The following is a 26,859-nucleotide window of genomic DNA, read 5'->3' as shown; positions in this document are numbered from 1 at the left end:
CTACAATAGGGCATTCAGGCATGCTGTGTCTGAGTTCTGTGATAACTTTGCTTTAATTTAGTAAGTATATCAGAAATGTAAAAAAATAATAATTTTTAAGTTTTATTTTCATGTGTTCCTTTTCTAGGATTTTCAGATAATTGCATTGATTTCTCTTGTTACTTTTATTTAGATTTGCCTGTTAATTTTAAACTCGCTTTGTTATCCTCTTGGAAATTTTTTTAAGATTCCAGACTCTGTGCTTAATACATATTTTGTGACTGACTGAAGTGCAGTTTTGCAGAACTACCATTTAAGAACTCTTGAAGAAGTTTAAAATCAGATTGTTATATAAAACCTCAGCTAATCTGTGTAACAGCATTTTAATGGAATATTGGGTTGGAAGAAAAATTGCTTTGGCATCTCTCTGCTTGGTGGTTTAAAACCAACCAGACACACTGGCTAGCCACGCTCCTTCATTTTGTTTTCCAGCCTTGTAAACATTTCCACATTCCATCTGTGATGTCTAGTCCATGCATGAATAAAATATGAAGTAATTTAATACCACATATAATGTCAGGGGGTTGCTGTTTATTCTCAGACTTGACATGAAACTTTTTTAGATCACATACTGAAACCTCTTGGGTTTTTGCTACTCATTCAGGGCCCTGCCTTTGAGGCTGTGGTGTACAAATACGTCTTGTTCTCTATAATGTGGAAAAAAGCATATTGTTTCTGTACTTTTATTTATATCATGACTGTGTTCTCGGAAAGGATGTGGAGGAGGAAAGAGGAGTTACCTCTCATTTCTCTTATTGTATTTGGAGTCATGGAGATGGTACAGAGTCCATGGAGCACCCCAAGTATCAGCCTCGTGAGAGCTTGCATCCAGCAAGCAGCTGTGGTTGGGTCACAGACAGGTAACTGCAAGTCTCGTAGTCCTTCACCTCAAGACTAGTTACCTTTCAGGATGCAGGTTACAATTCAGATGGCGGGATAAAGGCAATATCTTAACAGGTTTGTTTCCTTATCAGCTAAAACCTCTGTGCCGACATAGCAGGTTGGTATCACAAGGCCATTAGGGTTTACATGCAGTAGATATTGTGCATGTATGTTTGAAGCCATGTTATTTGCTCTACATTTGGCAGATTGCAATGCTCTAGTTGTGCAACCATGTACTTGAGCCGAGATGAAGAGTTTCTGGGCCCGTGTTTCAGTCTAGTGTAGGACAACTCTCTAAAATGTATTCTTGCTACAGCACAGACTAGCATGTAAAAATATATTGGAAATGTATTTTCTTCTGGAAATGCTACAACACAGACTAGCATGTATTTCTAGCAGCATTCAATGTCTGTGAAAACATATCAGTGTGACACAGTAGTGGCATAAACTCACGCTGGCACCTTGCTGTCGGTGTGGTCCCTAACTCCTCCCATCCACACATAAAGATTATAACTGTACCTTAGCCATTATAGCTATTAGCATGCAGTCCATGCCTAAAATTTTAAATAAATGGGTAACATTTAGTTCTAACACTGACTTTTGTTTCTTGGTTTACATGACTTCAAATAATGGAAGAGTGCAGTTAAATTAGTGTTTGGCTAGTAATTGCTAAACATGCTTTTTCTTAAATCAGAACATAGTGCCTCTGACAGTGAAAAATGGACACGAAAACAGCTTGTATCTATTATTTTAAACAGCCTGACAGTTAATATATATTCTATATTCATGTGCGAATGAGATGTGAATATTAAAAAAAGTATTAAAATGAATCATTTGGCTTCTTTATCTGTAGTGCTTTCTTCTCAGGAAAAAGGACACCATTGCTCCAGATGATGACCTGTGTTTTGTCAATTAAATCGCTTTAGGTTTCCTTGCTGAAATAATTATTAGGCAAGCCTTCCTGAACATGTTTGTGCCTTTCATTTTCCCTTTTCTCCCTCCTTGATTACAATTCCCTGGCAGAGACCAGTTTGCTCAGCAGACTACTAGACATTAGAAAACCAAAATCAGATATATCAAACTATGATCCCGTATTCCTTTATATGAAAATGACAGACTGTAGTAAACATGCAGGAGTTGGTTTTAGTTTTTCAAATATCCATTTTTTCCAGCTTACATTCGTATCCAGGCATTTGTTCAATATGTTGCCATAGAATATTTAAGTACATGTTTTCAATAATAACTTTCCCTGAGGACAGTAGCTTCAAAAATCTCTTTCTCTTCACTTTCCATTGTCACGTAAAAAAGAATTTGTAGGTATAGATAAGTGTATTTGCAAGTTCCTGCTGGGCTGTTTGGTTTCATTTTAGTCCATGATCTGTACAAACTTCACCTTGGAAAATTAAGTGTGTGATACATGCAGGATATAATGGGAGTTGTGGTTTGTAAAGAACAGAGTCTCTGGAGTCATCTTACAAGTCAGTTTTATTGTGTGCATATAAGTAAAACCATCTGTGTGACTTGCTGTTAGCAATATTGTTTGGACAGCCCTAAATCAAATCCTGAATGGGCAAGATTACAGAAGGCAGGTTTACACTGGTATCCTTCAGGTTAAACCCACTGATGTCCAGTCTTTTCTCCTTCTTGGCATAAAAAGTATTAGCAAGCGGTAAGTTTGTGCTAGCTGCCCTTGTTTCACCAAGATCTGTCTTCTGCAAACAGGCTCGTGTTTACAGAAACCAAAGTGAAAATAGCACGTGAACAGCGTAAACTGCGAAACAGTTGTGCATTTGCATAACTGTGAGGTATTTAAAGGAGCGGCTAGCTTACTTTGGTACAGTTTGCTACAAGCTTTTCCTCAAGAGTTTGTCCGCTTCAGGTATCTCTCAAGAAGTGGAAGTAGAAGGCTCTGATTCTAAATAGCATTGGTTTTGCACAGTAGTAGAAAACAAGTTTAACTGTCTTGTTACAGTTTTTGATAAATGGACACTGACATGGACTACGAAAGACCCAACGTTGAAACTATCAAGTGTGTGGTGGTTGGAGATAATGCAGTGGGAAAGACTCGTCTAATTTGTGCAAGAGCATGCAATACAACCTTGACTCAGTATCAGCTGCTGGCAACTCACGTACCAACTGTCTGGGCCATTGATCAGTACCGTGTCTGCCAAGAGGTAAGGACTGCAGGTGTACAAAATATGGAGCACACGCTGTGAGGTTGTACTATTATTTATTGGCAAGCCTTTCTTTGTCAGGTTGCAGCAATGAGCTCGCAAGTCTCTACTGCAGCCATGGTCTGATACGCATCTCTCGGAGTCTCTCATTCCAAAGTAATTTTTTTACCAAACCTATTTTTAGGAAGATGCATATTCTGCCAGTTTTATAAAATACAGCATTTGCTGAAAACTGTATGTGACAGACTCTTGGTCTAGTATGTTTTGGACCTTCTTACGGGGCAAATTAGAACTGTACTTGTTTGATGGAGGGAAAGAGCATGCTATGTGTGTTCTGTTCTAGGTCCTTGAACGCTCAAGAGATGTTGTGGATGAAGTGAGTGTTTCTCTCAGGCTGTGGGATACGTTTGGGGACCACCACAAAGACAGGCGCTTTGCTTACGGAAGGTAAATTGATCCAAGCAAAATTTTAAGTGATATTTGTAGTAAAATTATAGGGCAGAAAAAAATTGCAAATCTTAATTTTGAAAAGCAAGGACTTAAAAACAATCAAGGGTATTCATATTCCTGCCTGCTGCAAAGAGGATTATCTGCTGCAAGGATTAAAAAGATATAAATATTTAAAAAGCAGCGTAGTTTTACTATGCTACATTTCCTTGAACAGCCTGCTAAGCTCTGTCAACAACTGTTGTCCTATTTTGAATTGTAAAGAACATTCCCCAAAATGAGATTGTAGTTTTACAAAATTGAATATCAGCATTCCCTCCCTGTATAAGCAGTGTATGATATAATTGCCTAACAAGCAACTAACAAGGAGAGATGTTGGGAAGCATCACTCTTACTCAATGAAATATTTATTTTATTAAAACCTGTGATACTGAATGGGCAGCTAACCTCTTGAGAGCACAGCAAATTTCATGAAAGGTGAGGCTCTTCTGTATTTTCTTAATTGAGGAAAGGAAAGTTTTTTCTTCTATAAATATCAAGTGTCTGCTGGTAAATCAATTAGCCCTGGAAATTTTAAAATAAATAAATAAATATGAATGTAATCTAGATTATTCCAGCATCTATAATATAACTTGAGCATAGTTTCAACAAGGACTGAAGCCAGTCATAGTCTTTCTGTTTTGTTTAATGGTAATTAGATCTGACCATGTAGCAGTACAGGCAGCAGAACAGCTGAGTAACAGGCATTTGAATATATATATAATAAGAACAGATTACCTGTATTTGGCAAATACTGAGCTGAAGATGGATTTTGGACAGATATTTTCATAACTGACATTTGAGCAAGGTCTCGATCCTTGCACATTTTTTCACCTTCTTGCACTTTTTCGTATCCTTTTCATATCTGCTTCAGTCACTGCAAATGATCAAACTTCCATAGACAGATATGTATTTTTTTTCCAGCTGGGAACGCCCTTCGTAGAGTGTCTGTCCCAGCTTTGGATTCCATGTTGTCAAAATGCACTGTCCTACTGTTTTCCTTCTCTCTGTGCTACCTGATGAAACAAGTGACTTTGAAGGATGACACGTTTTTGTATTCTCTAGCCCTTCGAACTGCTGGAGAGGGTTCTGTTGGTTGAATCCACCAGTTAAATTTTCACACTGTAAAACTCCATACGGCAGTTTGTACAAACCGTCCTTTGTATATAGCACTGTGTTAGTTGTGTTTTCACAGAGTCATGAATTACCTTGAATTTTGTGTCAGGAGCTAAAGTAGCAACGCATCTGGGCTACACAGCCTGTACCATTTATAAATAAGCTTTGTGAGTGAGGGAAGTTACTGACTTTAAGGTAATATTGACCTTAATATTTAGTGCTACTTGAGTATGTGAATAGATATTGTTTTACCTTTTGGCAGCATATGGAGCCTACTTTGATAAATACCAATGTAACTTAACATTTCCACTAACTGTTCTTCTCTGATACGGCCTCCTGATATTCTGCAACAGATACTGTGTCACTGAGAAGATTACTAGAGATTAGGAGAACAAAATCAGGCATGTTCTGAACTCTGATCCCACGTTTACTGACAGGATGGGAGAGGGGAGGAGGCATACTTAGATTCTAATCCTGCAAACGCCATAGGAGGACATGAATAACTTGAGATCTTGTGGGATTAAGCATGTGAACACAGTGATTCGTTTGTGATGTTAGCAGAACTAAACCTGGGTAGAATCAGGTTTGCTATACCCTGATTAACTTAAAAAGACTGTTCTGGAAACCTCCTGTTCTGTTAGTGGTTTTTCTGCAAGTCTGTTAATGCAGAAAGTAACTGGAAACTCTAAATAAGCTATTTTATAAATAGAATTTCAGTTGTAAAATTTCCTAATTGTAAGCACTGATTAGGTACTTCATTGTTTTGAAAGGTATTAATGTTTCATTTAAAACCAACTGGTTAGTATTTTATCTATTTTAGCATTTTAAGAAGAGATTTCTGATATTGAATGTTCACATTTATAGGAATGGATTTTAAATCGCCTCTGTACATTGAACTACAGTCTGCTCATAGCTGAGTCAAACCTCACAGTACAGTGAAAGGCGTATTTTATGCCAAACTGCTGAAGGCTGCACCTACAAGTGCACCATGTTTCTGATTGTGTGAAGGATCATATAATAATATAATCCTTTGGTTCCCTTCAAAATTTTTTTATGCATATGCCCTTTGTGCAGGGGAAGGCTTATTGTAGCCAAGCGCTCAGCCAAGACCTCTAATTGTCCTAAACGTGGTGTAACAAGCACCAGCAGGTCATTAATTCACCTGCTGCTTGTTGGAAAAGGTTGTTCTGTACAGTTTTACAAAATGTTACATAAATAGATTATGCTATAGATGACAGGGTGAACAGTTAATAAGACTTGCAGCAAAGATAAAGCTTTCTTAACTCTTCATTTTTCACAGATAGAAACATGAAAGCAGAATGACAAAAGGAATGTGTTTTCCACTATTTTTGTGTGACAGAAAGAGAGAAACGTATTGGAATGCCACTGAGGATGGAATAGTTAATGTTTCTACTGCCATCCTTTAAAATGGGAGTATGGAGAGTGAGATCAAGCTTGCATTCTACTGTGTGGTGTTTAGTTTAATAATCACAGTCCTCTGGGAGCTTTGGGAAACAGTTCCTGACAGCTTAAGGGAGGGAGGGAGATGTGGCTGGAGGGACTTGTGGAAATATTTGCTGCAGTTTTATAGCATAACATGTTTTTTTTTTCCTTAAACTAGAGTGTGTGCTTTAGTTTTGTAAGTATCCTGTTCAGTTCAGCTTAGGCACCATGTGATGCCAAACAGTCATTTGTTAATATTGTCCCACAGGGTTTCATTTGATGCAAAATCACTCCAAAATGTTGTAAAATGACAATGTCTTTGTTATGATTAGCGTATTGATTTCCAGCCCCTACTCACCTCTTTGTTTAATAACAATCTAGTCTCAGAGCTATTGTATTCTCTAAGCCTGCAAATAAGGTGGAAACTTCATATAAAGCTCAAGTTGTTATGTACCAGTTTCCCTGGGAGGCACAAAATTGCATGTGTAAAGACATGAAAACATTTTAATTTACATTTCGACTTGTCAGGATTCACTATCCTCTATCCTCCTGTCCAGTCTGGTTTTGAATGAGAGTGTCAACATATCATTGTGTTCAAACTAATTATAAAAACAAAATGGGGAAAAAGACTGGCTTGCACTTTTTTTTTCCTTTTGCATCCTTTTCTTTTTTATTTTTTTCAGGTAAACATGTTTGACTACAATTTGATTAATATCCTGCATATCCTGGGTTTTTTATACATGCAGTTCTAGTATGTGTAAACATGAGCACAAATCTGCAAAGAGTTAATTCAGTCCCAATCAAATATTTATTCTCAATACCATGGATGTGGTTTGTCAGCTAATTCAGCCAGGATGATTTATTTACTTGCAGCTTAAATATGAGCTGTAGACCAAACAAAATCTGTTCATACAGCATGGACAGAAAACAGCTTTTTCCTCGTGACTTACAAATGTGAACGAGCCTTGCTGTGAGATTGCTGACAGAGCCTCTTAAAATATGTTTAGAGTATTTCCTCTGTTGTGAGTAGATTTCATAAGCCTTGTGGGTATTGTACATACACAGAGGAACACATGCATTCGTCTTTTTCTGTGTGATTACAATTTCCTCAACCAGTTACGTCAATGTAATTGAATCCATAAAAATATACCTTCTGAACACTGCTGAGAAGGGTCTGTGAGAACAGGGCTTTATCACTTGTATTTGAAGACTTCCACCAATCTCTTTAGGGTTGTTTTGCTTTTTGTTTCTTTTTCTTAAAGGACAGTGATGATGATATTCCTATAAAAACAAAACCTAGGTAGCTTTGATGTAAAATGGTATTTGCATTCAGCAAATTCAGTGAGATTAGGGTGAAGTGGGTATCTTCACAGGGTTACTTGGTTTGCCTTTAGTTAGATCAGTGCCCTCTGTCACTCACTGCTGGTGCCTAAGCTGAGAATGGGCCAGCAGCTCCTCTCCTTTCTTCAGAGAAGGTCCAAGGTTTCAAAAGTGCTTTGAATGAAAGCCCACACTTTCCCCTGCAGTCTTGCTATCCTTGTTTTTATGTTACGATAACTCTCCACCTTCCTAGTGCCTTACGAGCCATTTACTGGAGTGGGTTGGAGGGGATCATCAGAGATGTATCTTCACAGTAGTAGCACTTAACAGACACAAGACAGTCTTTTGCTTTGTTAGCAAAGGGTCAGCTGATGGGGAATCCAGTTGTTTTCAGATGTCTCTCAACTTGGCTGCTTCCTTTTGCTATGTTTTGCTGCCACAAAAAGTGATATACGGTATCTTCAAATCATCTTCAAATACCAAAATTTGTGAGCCTCCCCATCTACTTTATAGTGGTTTATAAGCTGTTCAGATTCTTCATCAAGCAATCCTGAAGAACTGTAAAACACATTTTTTTTTAATTTTTTTATGATTTTTTTTCTCTTTTGAGTTTGACTGAGATCAACCCCAAGAAAGACTAGAATAAGCAGAGAGGTTCACAGAGAGGTAGCTTTCTCAAGTAGTTTTATTCTGATATTGTGTGTGTATGCACTAGTTTTTTCTTCTTTTGTTATCTACAATAACATTTGAGGCTTTTTCACTCAGCCAATGGGAAAGTATATGCTTCATATACTTAAAGCAGTGAAATTAATGCAGATCTACTACTTTTCTTCTCTGCATCCCACTGTGGTTCCATACCGTGAGTAGAAAGAGGTTGCTATGGAATTGCTGTTAGGAATCCTTCCTTTAAAAAGGTACGTGCCAAATCACTGTTGGGGGGTCTGAGGCTCAACTTGACGTACATGTAATCTATCTATAATAGAGAGACACCTGTAATGCTTTAAGCCTTCCTTGACTGGAGTGAAAAAGTATGTATCAAATGTTATTTGTGGTATTACACGATTTTCCATTTTTCCTTGCTCTCCTAAGTCAGTCGCTAAGTGGCTGGGTGGAAAGAGAGCATTTGGGCTCTATCCTAAAAGACTGCAACATCAAAATTTTTGGAAATGCTAACCTGGGAAGTGACTTTCCATCAAAATCTTGATCTTAGTGAATTATTTCATTGAGAATAGGTGCTAGGTGGATTTCCTGAGCTGTTTTCTACTCCAGGGAACTCAGGATTTCAGTCTGTATTTCCTCATACATATGTCAGAATATGGAAACCACTCTCCACAATCAGATATAACTTTTAAACTGAGTTCTTATCAATAACTTTGTGACACCAACTTGCCAGTTAAAATTTCTTGACAGTTTTTCAAAATAAAATAAAAAGGAGGAGGCTGGTTTTGGTGATAGCCCAAAGAAAGCAAAAAATATGAAAGTCCATATTTTCTCTCCAGAAAGAGATTCATCTAGTATCTGTTAATGTTCAGCTTTCATGTCTTCTGTGCCTTCAGAAGTCATTCTCATACTGGATGCAAACCAAACCCTATCATTCTTTCATCTTCTCTGGATTTTTACCTCCTTCTTTGTCTTGTCCCTGGCTTCCTATCTGTGTTCTTCATCAGTACTTATAAGGAATCACGCTTTTACTGAATTTTGGGACCTAGCTTTGGATCTTCTTTTTTCTATTTTTTTCTTCCTTTTCCATCCTTACATCCCTCCCCTACCTTGAAATAATTTTTTTAACTAAATCGCTTCTTGCTTCTTTTAAACTCAGTATGTCTTTCTAATTGATCATTGGTTCCTGGGTTTTTTTAGAGGATGGGGCCAGGATTAAAGAAAGGCTTATTTCTTCTTTCATTTATTTTTCTGCAGTATCTTTGATGAAAGTTAGTTGGTTCTCTGTAGAGAAATAGCATGTAGTTCTCATCTGGAAGCTGCCTTCTTACAATAACAGAAAATAAGCTTGAAAAGCCCACCTTTCCCTATGTTTCTGGTTTCTCCATTGTTTTGTTAATTTATTTCTCATTATTGTATTTTCTGACTGACAGCAGTCAGCTGCTATGTCTTACAAAAGCATTTTTAGCTATATTCTTGTCAGTCCCTTTGTATGATATTGTGAGTTTCGGTGTTTGCCCCGGGTAGATCAGGTGTGTTCCAGCTAGCCCTGTACCTTCTCTTGCTCTATCATTTTCTTTCATCCTTCTCCATTGATTTGGTGTTCAGGCTTTGCGTCTTAATTCTGTAAATCCCGACTTTGTATGTGATACACAGAATAGTTCAGTATTTCAGCCTCAATTAACTATCTCTAGAATTCTGTTTATTATAGAATTTTTGTTTCTGAGTTAGAAATGCAGTAATCAAGATCTCTGCTCCAGGGAAGGGAAAAAGGCATGTAGTGGTATGTTATGGTGGATGTGTATACTGCAAACATACCTGATTCCAAAGAGAGTTTTACTGCGTCTACTGGCAAAATTTGGCCCAGAATCATGCTGGGGTAGCTTGCAGGCAGGCTGTTTAAACTGCAAAGTTCTATTTAGCACTAAGATGGAATTTTTCATATGTAAATGCTGAACCCGAATTATGGGTGAATTTACTTCTTTTAGCCAGCAATAAAATGAACCAAATTCCAAGACTGTGTAAGCAGTCCTTTAAATTAAAAATAAAATTGTTTTCCTCTTGTTACATTGTTCCACACGACTTTGCCATTCTTTTTAGCAGTATTGCTGGTCAGGCATTTGTACAATAAGAGGATCTCTTACATGTTTCTGCAATGAAAAATGAGATAATTTAATCATTCTTTATGACATCAAAACATTTTTTGTCATTCTCTGTAAATGCACCACTGTTTTCCCATGAGTACCTCAAAGGAAATAGAAGAGATTTTAAAATGCTTAACATTTAAGAATGATGTATTTTTTGTAAGGAACGTATGGGAAAACTCTTTCCACTTTTGAAGCACAGTCTTGAAATATGCAATTTTCTTGAAGGTAGCTTTATCTTCTTTTTATTACTGTTGTTTCCTACTAAAAATGACGTTACAGAAATTTTAGAAATAGATATGCATGCTACTCACCACAAAATCTGAATATATTTCAGGGCATTTTGACAGTTTCGCACATTACACCAGTACTTAAGAAGCTTCACTGCTGTCGGTAAAGTATAGAACTAATTGATTCTCCTGCTCACATCCAGGGTGCTGCATGGTCTTGCCCTGCCTTACCTGGATATCTTCAGTTCTTCACATGCCAGGCACCCCCTGCATTTTAGTTTTCCTAGCCTCTCATCTGTTTTGAGTGTGTGCACATAAGTCCTGTGTCTTCAGGTCATTTTGTTATGCTCACCAGTCACTTAATGAATTTCTTCTCATTTCATGTGATGGCTGCAACTGCATTTACTAAAAACTGAGTCCACTTAAAACATTATCAGCCTTGCTTATCTGCACAATTTTTTTTCAGCTCGGTGAGATGCATGCATGAAAAATGTTGTATAACTGAGGGAATCTCTCTCTTCAAAATGTGTCTGGATTGACATGGAGATGTAGCAGGGTTTTGTTCAGCCATAAATGAGATTCTCAATTTAATTCTTAGATGGCCTTCTACTGCCTAAACCCACTGTGTTTGGGAACTTGGGAGCTGGTGTTTGCACTCAATCTGCTGGCCTGCACAATCTTTCCTTTTAGGTGGTTGAAGAACTATGCAGGTGGACACTAGAGATAGCTCTTGGCAAATTCTGGTCTCAAGTGGGATAAGTTCAGCTGTGATGCAGGTTTCTGAGGAATCTTGGGAAAATTATGGGAAGTGTGTACAGAAAAAAAATGAGGACAGAAGAAGTAAAAGCAAAATGACTTTTTATTGATAAATAAATGTCTAAGGATTAGCTGTTCTGGGAAAGCCAAGAGAGTCTAACAATTTGGATGAACCTCTACCAAATTGCTTGCTCTGTAAAATTCTAATAGACTCCCTTACTTCAACCTTACTTCTCAGAGAAAGCTGATATCTAAAAATAGGGAGAAATAAAGGCTATAATAGGCGAATCCACTGTTGGTTTTTTTTTTTCCCTCCCCCCCAAGGCTATTCTTAAAGTTTGATTTGATTAAATACATGCAACAGACTTCTTGTAAACCAAAATATAATTTGTCTATCCTTAAACTGATTCTGTCAGACTTAACTCTTGGGTCTCGTTTAAGCTCTCTAAAACAAAATATGTGCTTTTGACTTGTCCTCTAGAAACTTGAGAAGATAGAATGGCAATACAGTTCAGTCTTCCTCCTTTTCCTCTTCCCCATTCCCTGCACTGATTTCCAAATCAGAGACATCTCCTCTTCACATTCTGTATTCCTCACAGCTTTATTTCTTCCACTTTCCAAACCCAACAGTATTATTCCATGACTGGATGGCAAATGGTACCCCTTACACATGACCAGCAATTCTTGCATGCAGCAATTTTTCCCAGTAACTTGTAAATTATAAACTAGAGGGAATAACTTCTTCCTAGGTAATGCAGTGTGCACATTTCAGACGGCAGCCTGTTCCTTTAACGAGACATAAACCCATGTTAGCGTATCTGCAGCCAGCACTACAGTTATAACTCTAGATTCAGACTATGAAACATTAAACTTTTAAACACATTTGCCATGGAATATATGAGATATCATTTAATATTACTATTTCCTTGAAGTTCTGTCTAAAATAAGAGTATGAGTGAAGATGGAAAATATGTAGCAGTTTCTCACTGAGAGATGGATCAGCAATGTGGTGTGTAGGTACATCTGCAGTGCAGCTCCTTACACCAGCTCTGGAACACACATAGCACGTAAGCAGATGAGTCTTTCAAAATCTCAGTCCCAAACCAATGGAGTGCTCTGTTACACAAAACAGCTCTAGTTAGAAAACAGTAACTTCTCTGCTGCTTCTAACAGCTCCATCAGAAAGGCTTGTTACATAGCTATTATACTGCTTTTTCTCCCCCACCTCACGAGTTTCTTATTGTAGTGATTGCAGAGTAACTTCCAGATGGTTACGATGGTTACCTGTAGCTTGACTACTGCTGAAGCCTGAGGTTGATAATTTAAAGTTGTCTTGTCTTTGTCAGTGTTATACTGCTTGCTTTTCGGCAGTGACTTGGACTGCTCTCTGTACACCTGATACAGTTCATAACTCACACAGTAGGAGCTCACAGGATGGCAGCACACCATGTGCTGATTCCTGCCAGAGATTTGGTTGTCTAGAGGGTTTCTTTTCATTCTCTGAAGTCGAAAAAGAGGTAGTTGCTTCCATCAAAAGTTCTTATCCAAGTTTGGGAAAATTTCGCTGAATGCATTGCGGTAATACCTATGTTAGGTAGATGGGTCGCTTCTTGAAATGGCCGTAAGGTTCGTTCTTTGCCCACAGGAGCCTCCTATAGGAAGTCCATAGCTATGTTTAGACCAAGCTGGGCTGACTTCAGATGTGTATGTTTTGCCTTAAGAATTTCTTCCGTGACTCCAAGACGAGCATTTGAAGTGCTCTTACGCTGCTCTTATGCTTTCATGTGAGACTCCAATGCGGCAGTCTGGTCAGCCAGGAAGTGACAAACGTGTGAGTGGCGGTTGATTTGCCTACAGCTGAGATCTGTTCCCCTTTTCCACCTGCCAAGTCCCACACATCTACCTTGTGCTCTCCCCTGTTTGGAGCCCCAGTGAGTAGAAAGAAACCTATTTTCTTACATTGGTGATGCTGGTGGTTGATCACACGCTGGAGCAAGTCACATAGAAGTTACGAGTTTTGGTGATAATCAAGTATGTTCAGATATTTCAAATAATATGAGCAGATGATTCACAATTTCTTCTGATAAACCTGTGAAAAGCAGAATGTAAGAATAAATGAGTTATGCATTTCCAACATGTACCACTGAATCTACAAGACAATGTGTTGGATATCCAAGCTACTGTTTCTCTTTGCTGAGTTATTTGTAATACTTTTCTTTGTTTCTTGTGGTACTTCAGTATCAAACATCAATATATGCAGTAAGTGTAATCATACGCTTTTGTTGTATTTAACAAAGGTGGATGCACACAGTGCCTTAACTATTGCCCATCTCAATTGGATGGTGCTCTAGGAGGAATGTGATAGAGAGGTTCTAAAGCTCCTTTTGGTATTCAAGTCTATGGAAATGTTTCTCAAATCATTCCTGAATTTTACTGGGAAACGGTTATGAAATTTCTTTTTCGAAAAAAGCCACTTGTATTTGTGAATATATTGCTGCAGAGAGAAAGAAGAAAGCAGAAGTAAACCTGATTCATCCTTTCTCATTCTCCAAGTAACCGAACCGCACAAAAATGGCAATAAATTAGATTTTTTTTTTTAATCCTATCCTTTTATGTTCCCTGAGAATATTAAAATAGCATTGGTAAATTTTTAATGTTTGGGAAATACTAATGCATTATTTTAACCTGATAGGTTCTGGCTTTTATGAACAAATGTCAAACCAAACTTTATACTGAGGCGTTAGCAAGTTGTAAATGTACCTTTGACATTAAAAGGAATTGTAGGTATTTTAATTAAGGTTTCCAAAGGACAGTTTTCCTCAAATGTTCAGTCCTATGTAGACAGTTAATCTTCCTCATATATTAAAGTTTCCAGCTCGTACTAATAGTGCAAATCATGCTTATGACTTGCATGAAAACTTAATTTATTATGATAAGATGGATGTATTTTGTGAGCTAGCAGACCCAGCTGTGGTGCTGGTTCAGCGTGTGAACTCTGTCACTACCCAGTGATTTCCCATCTGTCCTGCTTATGGCACAGGGCCATTTATTTCTCCCTCTTCAGTACAGAACTCTCAGGATATTCATTTTATGGGGAAGTCCAGGTTTTAACACAGGATCAATAATATGCAAATCATATTTTTTTACCTCTTTATTCTGTTTTTCACTTCAGAAGGCAGTAAGATGGAAATGTCCTGTCAGTGCAACGCTAAGTGTGTTGTGAGTTATGGGTAAACAAACGGGCTTTCCCCAGCTCAGTTTTGTGGTTGCCCAGGGAAGGTCAGAGGTGACAAGTTGCTCAAGAACCACGTGCAGCTCTCTATGGCAAAAATGTGAGACTCCCTTGGCAAGGGCTGTAACATATGCAGGGCTGTGCTGGGGCCAGTCTGCTGGATAGTCTGGGCCTGTCCTGTCCAAGGAAACAGATCATCACTGCCTCTTCGCAGGAGCCGAGATTTGTGGCCAGCCCAGCATCGGTCAGCACCAGCACCACGGTGGAGCTGTTGTCATCTCCTGCCCGTGAAGTCCTGCTGGAGCTCTGTTTCCTTTTGGTTTTCTGAGAGACGTAATGTGTGTCTTGTGGTTTGTAGAGTCAGGAGCGTTGGATACTCGTGACTGCAGTTACTTGGCTTAGGTATTAGTTTCTGAAGGACACAAGACAGTCTGTCTCTCTAAGATGCTTAGTTATAGTTAGGACCAGCCAGCCAGACAACACTTGCCTTTCCACCAGTCCTGATGATCTTGAATTAAACAACAATTGACTAGATTAGAATATGTGTAACACTTTTTTTTTTTTTTTTTTTTTTTTTTTTTTTTTTTTTATCTTAGCTGTACATTGATTTCTCCTTTCTGGGAGCTAAGCAAGTATCTGCTGGGGCCTAGGTTTTACTCTTACATGACCTTGAACAGAGCAAATTGGAGTTTAAAGGGTGTTTGCCTCAATTATGTAGAAGACCAGTGTATTAGCTGCTTACCACTTTGCTATTTAGTAGATAACTTTCCAGTTTGAAAAGGCCATGTTTCTAGATATGACAGATGTGTCACGGTTTATATAAGATACAAACTTGGAGCAGGAGCATTTCTCTTGCATTAAATTTATGCTCACAGCAGTACCTGTATTTTATGCAGCTATCTTTAGAAACAGTCTTGCTGGATATAGCTGTGCCCTCAGTGAAATGTAGAAAGCAGCAGTACTGAGGAGGTATTTCATTATTTAAAAGGTGAATGTTAAGATTCACTGCTGCTGCTCTATACATTACACAAACTGCAGACACAACACATTTGTGCTAAATTAAAGAATAACAGAAGTGAGATAGACATGGTATTGCTGAGATTATCCTGCTGACAGTTTTGTAGCAATAAGTTGCCTCCTCAAAACGTCCCTTCCCCTCAGTTTTTCTTAAGAGTTTCAATTCAGCTTTTTGTTCTTCTTTTCTTTTTTTCCCATGAGAGACCCAAGAGCTTGAGAACTGTTCTGTAACATCCCATCCCAGTTTATAAATAATGAAATTGCCCCAAGTTAGGAATGCCCTGAGACAAGTATTCAAGCATTTCTCTGCCTTAGGGTGCTAGCTCTGACAAGAGTTAGGTGATGGTTTAGTAGATGAACTGTCACCTTAATCCTCATACTTATTATTTATAAAGCAAGTTTATTTAGTGAAGTACTCTTTGTTTTCTTAAAACCTTTAAAAGCCTGCAAATATTGTCATGCTTACTCTGATTTAAGCCACTGTCCTATTCTACACTTTACTGACCTTATTTTCATTGTAATGTTTATTTTTGCTTATATTGTAGAAGTGGTCATTCTGTAGTAATTTGCCCTTCTAACAGGTTATTTATTAAAGATGTTACAGAATTGCTGTGCAAAGTACATTGCAAAGGAGACCACCTCGGGATCTAAAATGGTGCAGTAAAGGTATTTCTCCATGACAAGTTCAGAAGTGATCTGTGTCTGCCTGTGTGGCTGTTCTGAAGTTTTGCGTAACTCCTTTCTAATTCCCAAGCACCAATGATCTTTGAATTGCAATTTAGATGTCCAGTCAGCAGAATTATTTCTTGAGCAATGACAGCCTGTGAATAACTGCAGTGTAAAAGTAGAGAACGGCAAGCCCTCCCTCTTTTCTTAGTGCTCAGTTCACACGTGCAGGCATCATCTCTCGGCATAGAGGGGCAGTGCTTCCTAGATATATGGCTTTGTGCTCCCATGCTTTTGTGGTGAAATGTGTAGCTTCTATCAAACCTCTGCACAAACAACATGTATTCTGACATCTGGGTGTCAGTGTATTTTTCAAAATGCAGAATGGACTAGCTTTAAGCTGGAGTGATGAGAATAGCTGAAGCTGCAGCAGAAACCATGTTGAGTTTTAAGTGGATATTTTCTTGTTGCCTTTCTAGGTCTGATGTAGTTGTTCTGTGCTTTTCAATTGCTAATCCTAATTCCCTGAATCATGTGAAAACGATGTGGTATCAAGAAATCAAGCACTTCTGTCCTCGCACACCTGTCATTCTGGTTGGCTGCCAACTAGATCTACGCTATGCAGATCTTGAGGCTGTTAACAGAGCCAGACGGCCTTTGGCAAGGTAAAGTTTAAACAAAAATAAGAATTAAAAAAATCACCTCAGTAATCAGGTACAATACTTTCAAAAGAGAAATGGTAGAGCCTAGTTTCCTTTTTTTGTAAAATGAAAATATATGTGCTTTCGTCTTTTTCATTCTGTTGGCTGAGTTAGTTCTTTAACACACACAGTTATTGTATGTTTCCCACAATATTTTTGCACATTGGACATCTAAACTTGTTTGGGTGCCTGAACAGTACAATAATATAGAGATAATAATGGTTACTGGAGGTTTTCATATATGTCTTTCTCTAAGCATGTGTATCGTGTCCTACCCTGTCACTACTGTCAGGTACTGTTTTTCTACTTAAGTTTTCTTAATTCTCAATTATTATTATTTTTTTGTAGATGTAATCCTAGACCACGGCAGAAAATAAAGTGGTTGCAAATGAAATTTTTTAAAGATTTGAGATTAAAAGCGAGTTTGGGGTCATTCTGTAGAAGCTTTGTTTTTCCCAGATTCAAAAGGCAAGCATTCACATTGGGCAAAACAGTCCCACAGTTACCTGCTCACTTCTCATTTCCTCCTTTTATGTGAATTTGAATGAGACCAGATTCATGGAAATAGTATCCGTGATCTTGTAATTAAAGACTGTATTGTAACAAATTACCATAAAGGGCTTGAATTAATATTTCATGGGGTCTTAGAAAACTTTGCATTGCATTGCATTCAAATTCTTGACTTGGCAATATGATTTTCATAGGTTTGTTTTTTTTTGTTAAACATTTCTTCATTGTGTTGGTGGGGTGGGCTTTTTGGTTGACTCTTTAAAAGCAAATGTTTTTTCAAAACTCAAAATTCTTCTTCGGCCCTAATCCTCCTTTCTGATTTCACCATTAATAAAGTTTGAATCAGTACTCTGCATGTCTAGCACAGACTTCTGCCACCTGAACTGATTATTAGCTGGCAACTAAGGCAAGCTGTTGTCTGGAGCATGTTAAGTCTGTGCCAGCTTGTGTCTGCCCAATATCGTATGCTCAGAGAACGCGCTGTTGGGTCATGTCTTCTGGTGAGATGATTTTTTGTTGGGAAAATGGATCCTAGCCCAGACTTTTTTCTGGTTTGTTTACCCTACATCGTGTATTAGAGCTGCTCTGGAAATTCATGAGTTCCCACATAATGCTTCTGCAGCCAAAACAGGCCTAGCTCTTGAAGCGTGTGTTCAGTTACACTTTTTTCATAGGCTACTATGATTTTCTTTAAAAAGCATAAGCTTAGGAAATGTTTCTCATTTCATATTTAGCTATATTTGCGGTGCTTTATGTCATGAGAATTTCCATTTGAGTTTAAATGATGGGTACAAAGAAAGATACTGACAGAGTATCTGAGTAGAAAGGGATGTTATGAGTTTTTTTAAATAATAAAAGTTCTCAAGCATCCTATCAACTTTTTTACTGTAAATTTCCCTTTAACAGAGAGAAGCCTTGCTCCATTTTGTGCAAATGATTTCTACATTTTTTGGTAACATTGCAGAGACACCAGCAAACTTTAACAAAATAACAAGTATGTGCTATTCTAAACTCTCTGGAGTCATGGTTGTAGACTTCCAAAGGGCTTTGTGGGCTTAATTTTATATTTTGTTTCATTTGAATGATATTTATCTCAGAATTGGTGCTGAGACATTTTGTAAAATTCCATGCTTTCTGGAGTAACTTTGTGATGATCGTTGTGTGTAAGAAGGTTTAATTTTTTGTTTAACCCTAGGCCAATAAAAAGAGGAGACATTTTGCCACCAGAAAGAGGCAGAGAGGTTGCCAAGGAACTTGGGATACCGTACTATGAAACCAGTGTATTTGACCAGTTTGGGATTAAAGATGTGTTTGACAATGCAATTAGAGCTGCCCTGATCTCCAGAAGACACCTGCAGTTCTGGAAATCTCATTTAAAGAAGGTCCAAAAACCTTTGCTTCAGGCTCCATTCCTACCTCCGAAAGCCCCTCCTCCAGTTATCAAAATTCCCGAGTGTCCCATACCGAGCATGAATGAAGCTGGATATTTATTGGACAGCCCGCTGTGTGCAGATGTTATGTTTGTTCTCCATGAACAGGACTACATTTTTGCTCACAAGATTTACCTAGCTACCTCCTCTTCAAAGTTTTATGACCTTTTCTTAATGGAATGTGAGGAAAGTCCAGACTTGGATGAAACACACTGTAATAAAGAAAATACAAATAAGGATGTTCTGACAAGTCACCTTGAGACAAATGGTGACAGTGATGAGACAACCTTGAACTCTGCTGATGTTAAAATTCCCCCACCAGGAAGTACTGACTCTTTAAACATGCTAGAACCCGAACCTGGTGAAACAAATTCTGCAGCAAGATCTCTGTCATCCTGGGGTAAGGGGTTTGTTAGTGTGCATAAGGAAATGCAAGTGAATCCTGTCTCGAATAGGACGTGTCCTGTCACTGTGGTAAAAATGGATTCATCTGTGCAGGCTGGACCTTTTAAAACTGTTTTGCAGTTTTTATACACAGGGCAACTGGATGAAAATGAAAAAGATCTCACAAGACTGGCTCAGATTGCTGAAATCTTGGAAGTATTTGATTTGCGAATGATGGTGGAGAATATTATGAATAAAGAAGCCTTCATGAATCAAGAGATTACTAAAGCATTTCATGTCAGAAAAGCTAATCGGATAAAAGAGTGCCTTTCCAAAGGGACATTTTCTGGTAAGTAAATACATGCTTTAACAGGAAAAGCAGTAATTCTTTTCTCATTCATGTTACTGTTGCTTCACAGGCTTCAAAAACTGTGACAGCTTACATTGTTCTGAGAGGAGGGATCAGCCCAAAATTAGTGTTACTCAGGGCCAACTGTTTCAACCTGGGATTCTGCAGTTTAATTTCTCAAAATCTACACATAAGCTTTTAAATAAGTGACTTAGTGCTGAACATCCAATCTCCCCCTTTAAGTGAGGCTTCTTTTTTATCTATATAAAATGCTAGAGTTATCTTTGGGGTGGGGGTCGTGGGAAGTGAAAGAAGTCCTTGGTTAACAATGTGCAAGTGAAACATACCTTCTTGAGACACTGTTTCACTGTAAACGCAGACTTGCAGCCTGCCTGTTTCTTTGTTCCCATGGCAGATGTGACATTTAAATTGGATGATGGAACCATAAGTGCTCACAAGCCACTGCTGATCTGTAGCTGTGAATGGATGTCTGCTATGTTTGGAGGATCATTTATTGAAAGCTCAAACAGTGAGGTATTTGTCCATTTTGGTCCAGTTTGCTTATAATGTCTGATGGATTTAGGGTGATGGAAGTGTCATTTTATATCTATTTGAAGGGCTGCAATAATCCCTGGAATGATTCTTTATTCTTCCCTTGCAGACCTGGGATGCTTTTCTTCTTAAGGCATTAAATTAGGATGCATAGGAGGATAACACATTTCCTGCAAGGCATGAGACTTCCTCCAGTGCTGGAGCATGTGTTTAAACCTGAAATCCTTTAAAATATTAAATATTGGGGAAAAAAATTAATTATGGATTTGTGAATTTCTTTGAAATAAGTTTTAAAGTTGTGTGAATATGTATTTATACAATCAGAAACATTACAAAGAATACTTGGAGCAGGGGCATTGAGGAAGGAATTGAAGGGGAAAAAAGCTTAAAGAACATGGAATGTTAAACTAGAAAAGGGGGCTGGTTTCACAGTACTTTAGTAGAAACTAAGCTCAGATTCTCTAGTGCATCACCTTGGCTTCTTGAGTAAAGCAGGTATAAAGTACAGTATAAAAGATCTCAATGCTTTGAATTAAGATTTTGCAGCAGAAGCCTTACATTTTCAGGTGCCTTCATGGTCTGTTTTTCAAATTCTAAACACACTGCTAAAATTTTTTTTTCTTCTGTCTTATCCATACCCAGGTTTTGATTTTCTTGTTCCTTTCCATACTTAGGGGTTTTGTTTATATGAAGAGTTCAGGTTTTTTTGTGTTTAATATTCTGGCAGATTGTGTTCTACTTAGATTTTTCTTGCTTCTTCTAATACAGCTATAAACATAATTCCTTTCCCAGAGGCATGCTTGACAAGTGGTTCATTAAAAATACATAGTTTGATTCTAGTAAGCAACATTTGGCAATGAACAATATACATTTATTTTCTACCAGCCTATTTTTAATGATTAACATAACAGTCTTAGCTCATCTTTCCAATTTAAAATATTTAGCTTTCATTTTGTAGAGTTTAAAGCATTCAGTAATGCTTTTGGAAGTTTTAAAATATAGTTAAGTATGAATTGAATGGTTTCCTTTGACTGGTTTACAAAAAATAAAAGCATCTGCTTTTTACTTACTACTTTTTCTGTATTTGGGACACAATATTTTATAAACTCATTCACTGAATTTACTGTTCTCTGCACTAACAAAATATATTCATAATGAATGAGTTTCACAACTGGCTCCTCTTACTTGGAGAACTGAGCTGCTTCCCAGAGTGGCTGATATGCATAAGACGTTCATGCTTTAGCACTAACAGATCTGGGTTTGAATCTCACCCATCCAGGCAGAGCTGAAAGTAAAATTCACAAGCCCTCAAAGGTTAACAGCCAGCTACATGACAACGATTAACCCCCTTCTAGCAGGAAGTATGGGCTGACTGCTTCCCAGCAGTTGGCTTAAGTTGCACGTACATTTAATTCTTCATCATAATTTTATTATTGTTTTTCTGCTCTGCCGTTTTTTTTACTGCAAATTCTTCAGAATACCACAGTGCATTCTTCAGTGCCAGCATCTCTTTGAGTTATGAAAATGTATGTTACAAACTGCTGATTATGGCATCGACTAGCTTGGGTATTGGAGGCAGACTTACCTGCCGCAACCTTGAGCCCCGCAAGAATCAGTTTTACCCTGTTCTTTGAAGGATTGGTCATGTATGCAAACTGTAATTGAGATGCTACAGTGATAGGTTACAGTGAGGCTTTCCAATTCTCCTTCCTCTTTTAGGCTTCCCTGCGGTGAAGTGGAGTTAGGGTTGTGCTGGTGAGAAATTTGATGGTTTTTCTCCTAGTTTTAGTAGTTTCATTACACAGTGGTTACAGTTAATTACACGTGTGGCAGAAATTGTTTATATTTTCTTTGCCTCATTTCTTCAGTTCTGAGTCCCTTCCCAACCATCATTTACTTGGATGATTTGGTTGTTTATAAACAGACTGAGAGGGGTGGGGTTTTTGTTATCCTTTGGTTTGTTATTCTCAGAATCCTCAGAATATCTCTTGCCAGGAGCAGATAGATTTCATTCCTCAAGAAGTCTACCATGGGAGGTTTGGCATGGGAAGTGCTCAGTGGCTTTATGTATGTCACAAAGCTGTCCATTCGCAGGCTAGAAAGCATTCAACAGATTCGCTGTTTGATGTGGATCCGATTCCAATAACTTGGTAGAGTTGCTTGTATGTAAACTGGCAAAGGGTCTGACTCCAGCAGTATGCTTACCTGTTGGCAGCTTCTTGAACTTTAATGGGAAATTTCTTTTTTGAAAAATGTTTTCACTCCATTTCTGAAATGACTTGAAGAGAAAAAGAGACAGTCCAGCAAAGTGGCAGAAGTGAAATGCGGCCTCTATATGAAAATTGGTTAATTATTAGAGAGTCTCTGCTTAAATATCTTTTCCAGGTAGTTCTTCCCAACATAAACAAGACTTCTATGCAAGCGGTATTAGATTACTTGTATACCAAGCAACTGTCCTCAAGTCGGGAACTGGACACGCTTGAGTTAATCGCATTGGCTAATAGGTTTTGCCTTCCTCACCTGGTTGCACTAGCAGGTAAGAATTTGTGGCCTTGTCCAATGCAGTGTCTTCTGCAATGGCTGAAACATATTTTAATGGTTTTGAAATACACAGGATTTTCTCAAGTGTCAAGGAAAATACTTTTTTTTCTGAAAGGGATATTGTAATACAAATTGATATTTTCACTTAGAAAAATGTGTTTGCCTTTCTCTTGCCTCGTTTAGTTTTGTGCTAAACCAGCTCAGAACATTGAAGTATTCTGTGCTTTAAAAACAGAAAGAGTAAACCTTCTTTTAGAATCATAGAATTGTTTAGGTTGGGAAAGATCTTTGAGATCATCAAGTCCAACCGTTAACGTAGCACTGCCAAGTCTACTACTAAACCATGTCCCTAAGCACTACATCTACTTGTCTTGTCTGTGGTTTGTAATATCCATTCTATTGTTGTTAATTTACCTGGACCCCCTGGCTTTCCATTAAGTAATGAAGGAGGTGTTCCGTTATACATTTCTACTCAAAGAGAGTAACTGAGCCAATTCAAAACTGACCTAGATGATCATGTTTTTTAGAAATGCTGTCTGGATCCCTTTTCACTGCCTAGATGGGAATTGGATACTTTGGTATATACATGGGCATTCAACCCTCATTTCAGGAAGAAAGAATTTTCAATCACATATTTAGAGAAAAATTACAGGATAGGATACTACTTAGTTTTAAAATTAAATCCATACACACCACAGACCTCCAGGGTTTGGGGTTTTTTTTCTTTATTTGTTTCTCTCTGTATATGTAACTTGGCATTGTTCTGAAGACATGGCCAAGGCCAAAACTCAGAGACAGATGAAGCAAAGCTACGCGTATTTACAGGGCAACATTTAGGAAAATTTAATCACATACCAAATCCTAGCTCTCCTTCAGTTGTGTATCAGGACTATATGTACCTTGTCTCGCTGGTTCTGACGATAAATCTTTATTGCCTGATTTTATACATACATTTTAAGTGAAATGTTGGGGGTTTATAAGTAGTTGCAGCATAAACATACATATAGTATTAAGAATAGTTCATTCCATTTAATACTTGATGAAATAATTTTGAGTCCAAAGGCAGTTGCCAACAACTGAACCCAGTACAGTTAAATCAGCTGACAACATTTCCCAAAAAGCACTCAAACCTCTAAGATTCTAGGAAATCGTTCTAGGAAAGGGTTAAGGAAACTCTTGAACTGAAGTGACTTTTGGGGGAGCTGGTCAGCCTTCATCTGGATCCCTAGAAACAACTAATCTGAGAATCTTAAGAGGGCCTCAAGTGAACTTTTCTATATCAGTGCTGTAGGTATACTCATTAATAAATCCACAATGCAATGGCAAGTGCACTGTTGCCTAAAAACTTGGCTATTGCTTTTGTATTACCCGAAAGAGACAGCTGATGCATATTTCTAGTTTATATTGAATATTGCACCCATCCATTCTGCCAGAAAAGAACTAGTGGCTGCTGAACTTTGTCCTTCTGTAAGTGGTTATTAATTGCAGGCTCGCTTTCTGTAAGAGAGAGATAAGAATTGTGTGTGAAACCAGAAATAGATAGTTTGGGTTGAGGCAAAGGAGCAAATCCTCATGTGGACTGTGCTCCACTGGAACAAGACAGTTTATACCTGTGATGCAGAATCTCCAGCCACAACTCTAAAGGCCAGAATTTGACTTCACCCAAATCTGAAGTCGTTCAGGATATGCGGGTGAATGTGCCACTTGCATAATGCTAGAGTTAACACGAGGAGGAGGGAGAACATGCCTTCTTGGTTCTTTGTTACTTGTGGATGATCTGACCTTGAAACGTGACCATTTCCCATGTAAGTGATGGGTTTTCTCCTCTAACAGAACAGCATGCAGTACAAGAGCTGACAAAAGCCTCCATGAGCGGCATTGCAATAGATGGAGAAGTACTGTCCTATTTGGAATGGGCACAGGTCAGTGTGCACTGTTTTTTAAAGATATTCTGGCCAACTGCGGGACTTGCTTTTAGCACCTTACTGGTTCTGAGCATTGCTTCTGAGTGGCTCTGAGTCTGCTGTTCTGAGAGTAACTGACAATAAAATTTAGTTTTATCTTCTATTTTAAAGAAGGTTTTTCCATTAGTTCAAAGGTGAAACATCTATTTAAGTAATCTCGGAGGAATTGTCTTTCAAATATATATTTTAGTTTTTCTTGATTATGGAGCTTCCAGGCTCCACATTCTCATGGCCATGCTTCAGTAATATGAAATGCGATGTAATGAAGCTGTTCAGCTTTGTACTGGTGACTGGTTCTTGGGTTCTTTTCGATTCAGTTCTTGTAGATATATTTAGACCTGTATTGCAAAGGCAACATTATTTGTATTCTTAGACTTGACACTTAGACTGGCTGCTCAGAGCCAGTGATCTGATAGTTCAGAGTGAGTGCTAATCCTACTACTGTATGTTCAAACACGTTTCAATGTTTCTTGGGGCCCAGAAACCATGAAAAGAAAGAGCTCCCAGCTCACAGTTAAACTGCTCACCTCTGTTTTCTAAAAGGAGTGATACGGCAGTCTCCCAGATACAGTAGTACAAGCTAAAATATTTTTTAAATTTTATTATTCTTGATTTCATGCTAATGATGAGTCTGGCTGCAGCCTGGCTTGAAGTCTGGGGTTAAAGTAGCAGTGAAATACAGCACAAGCTGGTCACCGTGAAAGATTTCCTGCAGCTGCTTTCAAGCGCCTCTCTTGCAACACCTATAATGCTATTGCAAAACCAGGACTGAACCCCTTCCAAGAAAAGGCAGCTCGCTTCACTTAATTTCAATTTTATGAAGGGTGTTTTTTCTTTTTTTTTCTCCCGGTTGAAGACAGAAGTAATATGGTTAACTACTGTTAGGATATCCTCTATGCCCAGTACCTACATCAATATGATGTGTTTATAACCTGAGAAGATCATAGTAGACAGTCAGAACGCCAGAATAGATACACATGCTATACAATCTGACTTGCATTATAGCTGTGCTTCCTTACGACCATGAGAAGCTTGTACAAGATTTTGTATTGATCTTTCAGTAATGCTTGAATTCTGTCAAAGAGCATAGTTTTCCAGGGAGTTACTTCAGAGCAGGTTTTGCAGTAACTGATAGAGATATTTGATTTGTACAATCATACCAGAAAATTCAGGTCCAGCATGCTTTGGGTTCAGATCCTGTGTGGGACTGAATGCTGTGGGACTGAATTGCCAGATGCTGTGCATGCTAAGCACCTATTCATGAGCCTTTTGGGCCAATGGTTGTTCCAACAGAATTGTGCGACAAGGTCTAGGGCATCTAGAGGCCACTTCAGCCTCAAAAGCTCCCCTGTATGCTTGGGAGAGTGCTGCCAGATACGATCTGCTGGGGAACATTCTAGCTTTAGTTGTTAATTGGGGCTGCAAAATGAATTATAACCTCAGGAAATGGAATAAGCTCTTTTTTTTTCTTTACAGTTTCACAATGCTAACCAGTTGGCAGCTTGGTGCTTGCACTACATCTGCACCAATTACAACAGCGTTTGCTCCAAATTCCGGAAGGAAATCAAAGCTAAATCTTCAGGTATGGGCAACTTTCCTCCCCGATTTTCATGAGGTTTCCCCTTCCTTCTCCCCACCCAGCTGATTAAACATGAAGACAAAGATCAGTTCAGATAGCTAAGCCATGAGACTGAACCTCTGCACTATCTTGAGTAGCATTCATAAATTCTTCTTATTTGTAAAGCAAGGTCATAATGATTAGCCTGATTCCTGGGCAAGCATTATGTTCAATACCTATTTCAGTGAGGCTAAAAGGAGCAGAGCTATTTTCAGGCTCCACAATGAAAAATACACTCTGTAAAGGGCTTGCTTTTTTACACTCTTTGGTGGACTAAAGCCCCTTGAGTGCAACAGCTTTCAAAGTCTTTTAACCCTGTAAGTAAGGCATATGAGGAAACTGGGGGAATCTCCGATAAGCCAGCTGACATAGCGACTGGATAAATGATTAGCGGCATAGCGTTTTGCAGACATTTCTGGGATTTGTGTATCTTATTGGCTTGTTTGGGGGCTTTTTGATTGTTTTTTTTCATCAGATAATCAAGAATATTTTGAGAGGCATCGCTGGCCACCTGTGTGGTATTTAAAGGAAGAAGATCACTACCAGCGAGTTAAAAAAGAAAGAGAAAAGGAAGATGTTGCACTCAATAAACATCATTCAAGGCGGAAGTGGTGCTTCTGGAATTCCTCTGCTGTAGTTGCCTGA

The 26,859-nt window shown here is 38.3% G+C and overlaps 1 protein-coding gene across 1 annotated transcript; it reads left to right on the top strand.

Annotated features, from left to right (window-relative positions):
- Window positions 1–2,903: 2,903 nt before the first annotated feature.
- RHOBTB1 (Rho related BTB domain containing 1) lies at window positions 2,904–26,859 on the top strand (the record flags this gene model as incomplete). The annotated part of the gene is made up of 9 exons (XM_082309717.1): window positions 2,904–3,095; window positions 3,439–3,542; window positions 16,645–16,830; window positions 18,572–19,539; window positions 19,955–20,073; window positions 22,477–22,627; window positions 24,466–24,554; window positions 26,073–26,178; window positions 26,690–26,859. 9 exons carry the CDS (start codon window positions 2,904–2,906, stop codon window positions 26,857–26,859), a joined length of 2,085 nt encoding a protein of 694 aa, XP_082165843.1.

The sequence above is a fragment of the Platalea leucorodia genome (assembly GCF_965183815.1).
Source record: "Platalea leucorodia genome assembly, chromosome: 4".
In the NCBI taxonomy this organism is placed as follows: domain Eukaryota; kingdom Metazoa; phylum Chordata; class Aves; order Pelecaniformes; family Threskiornithidae; genus Platalea; species Platalea leucorodia.
Note: the sequence above shows the minus strand (reverse complement) of the source record. Positions and strands in the feature narration are given on the sequence as shown.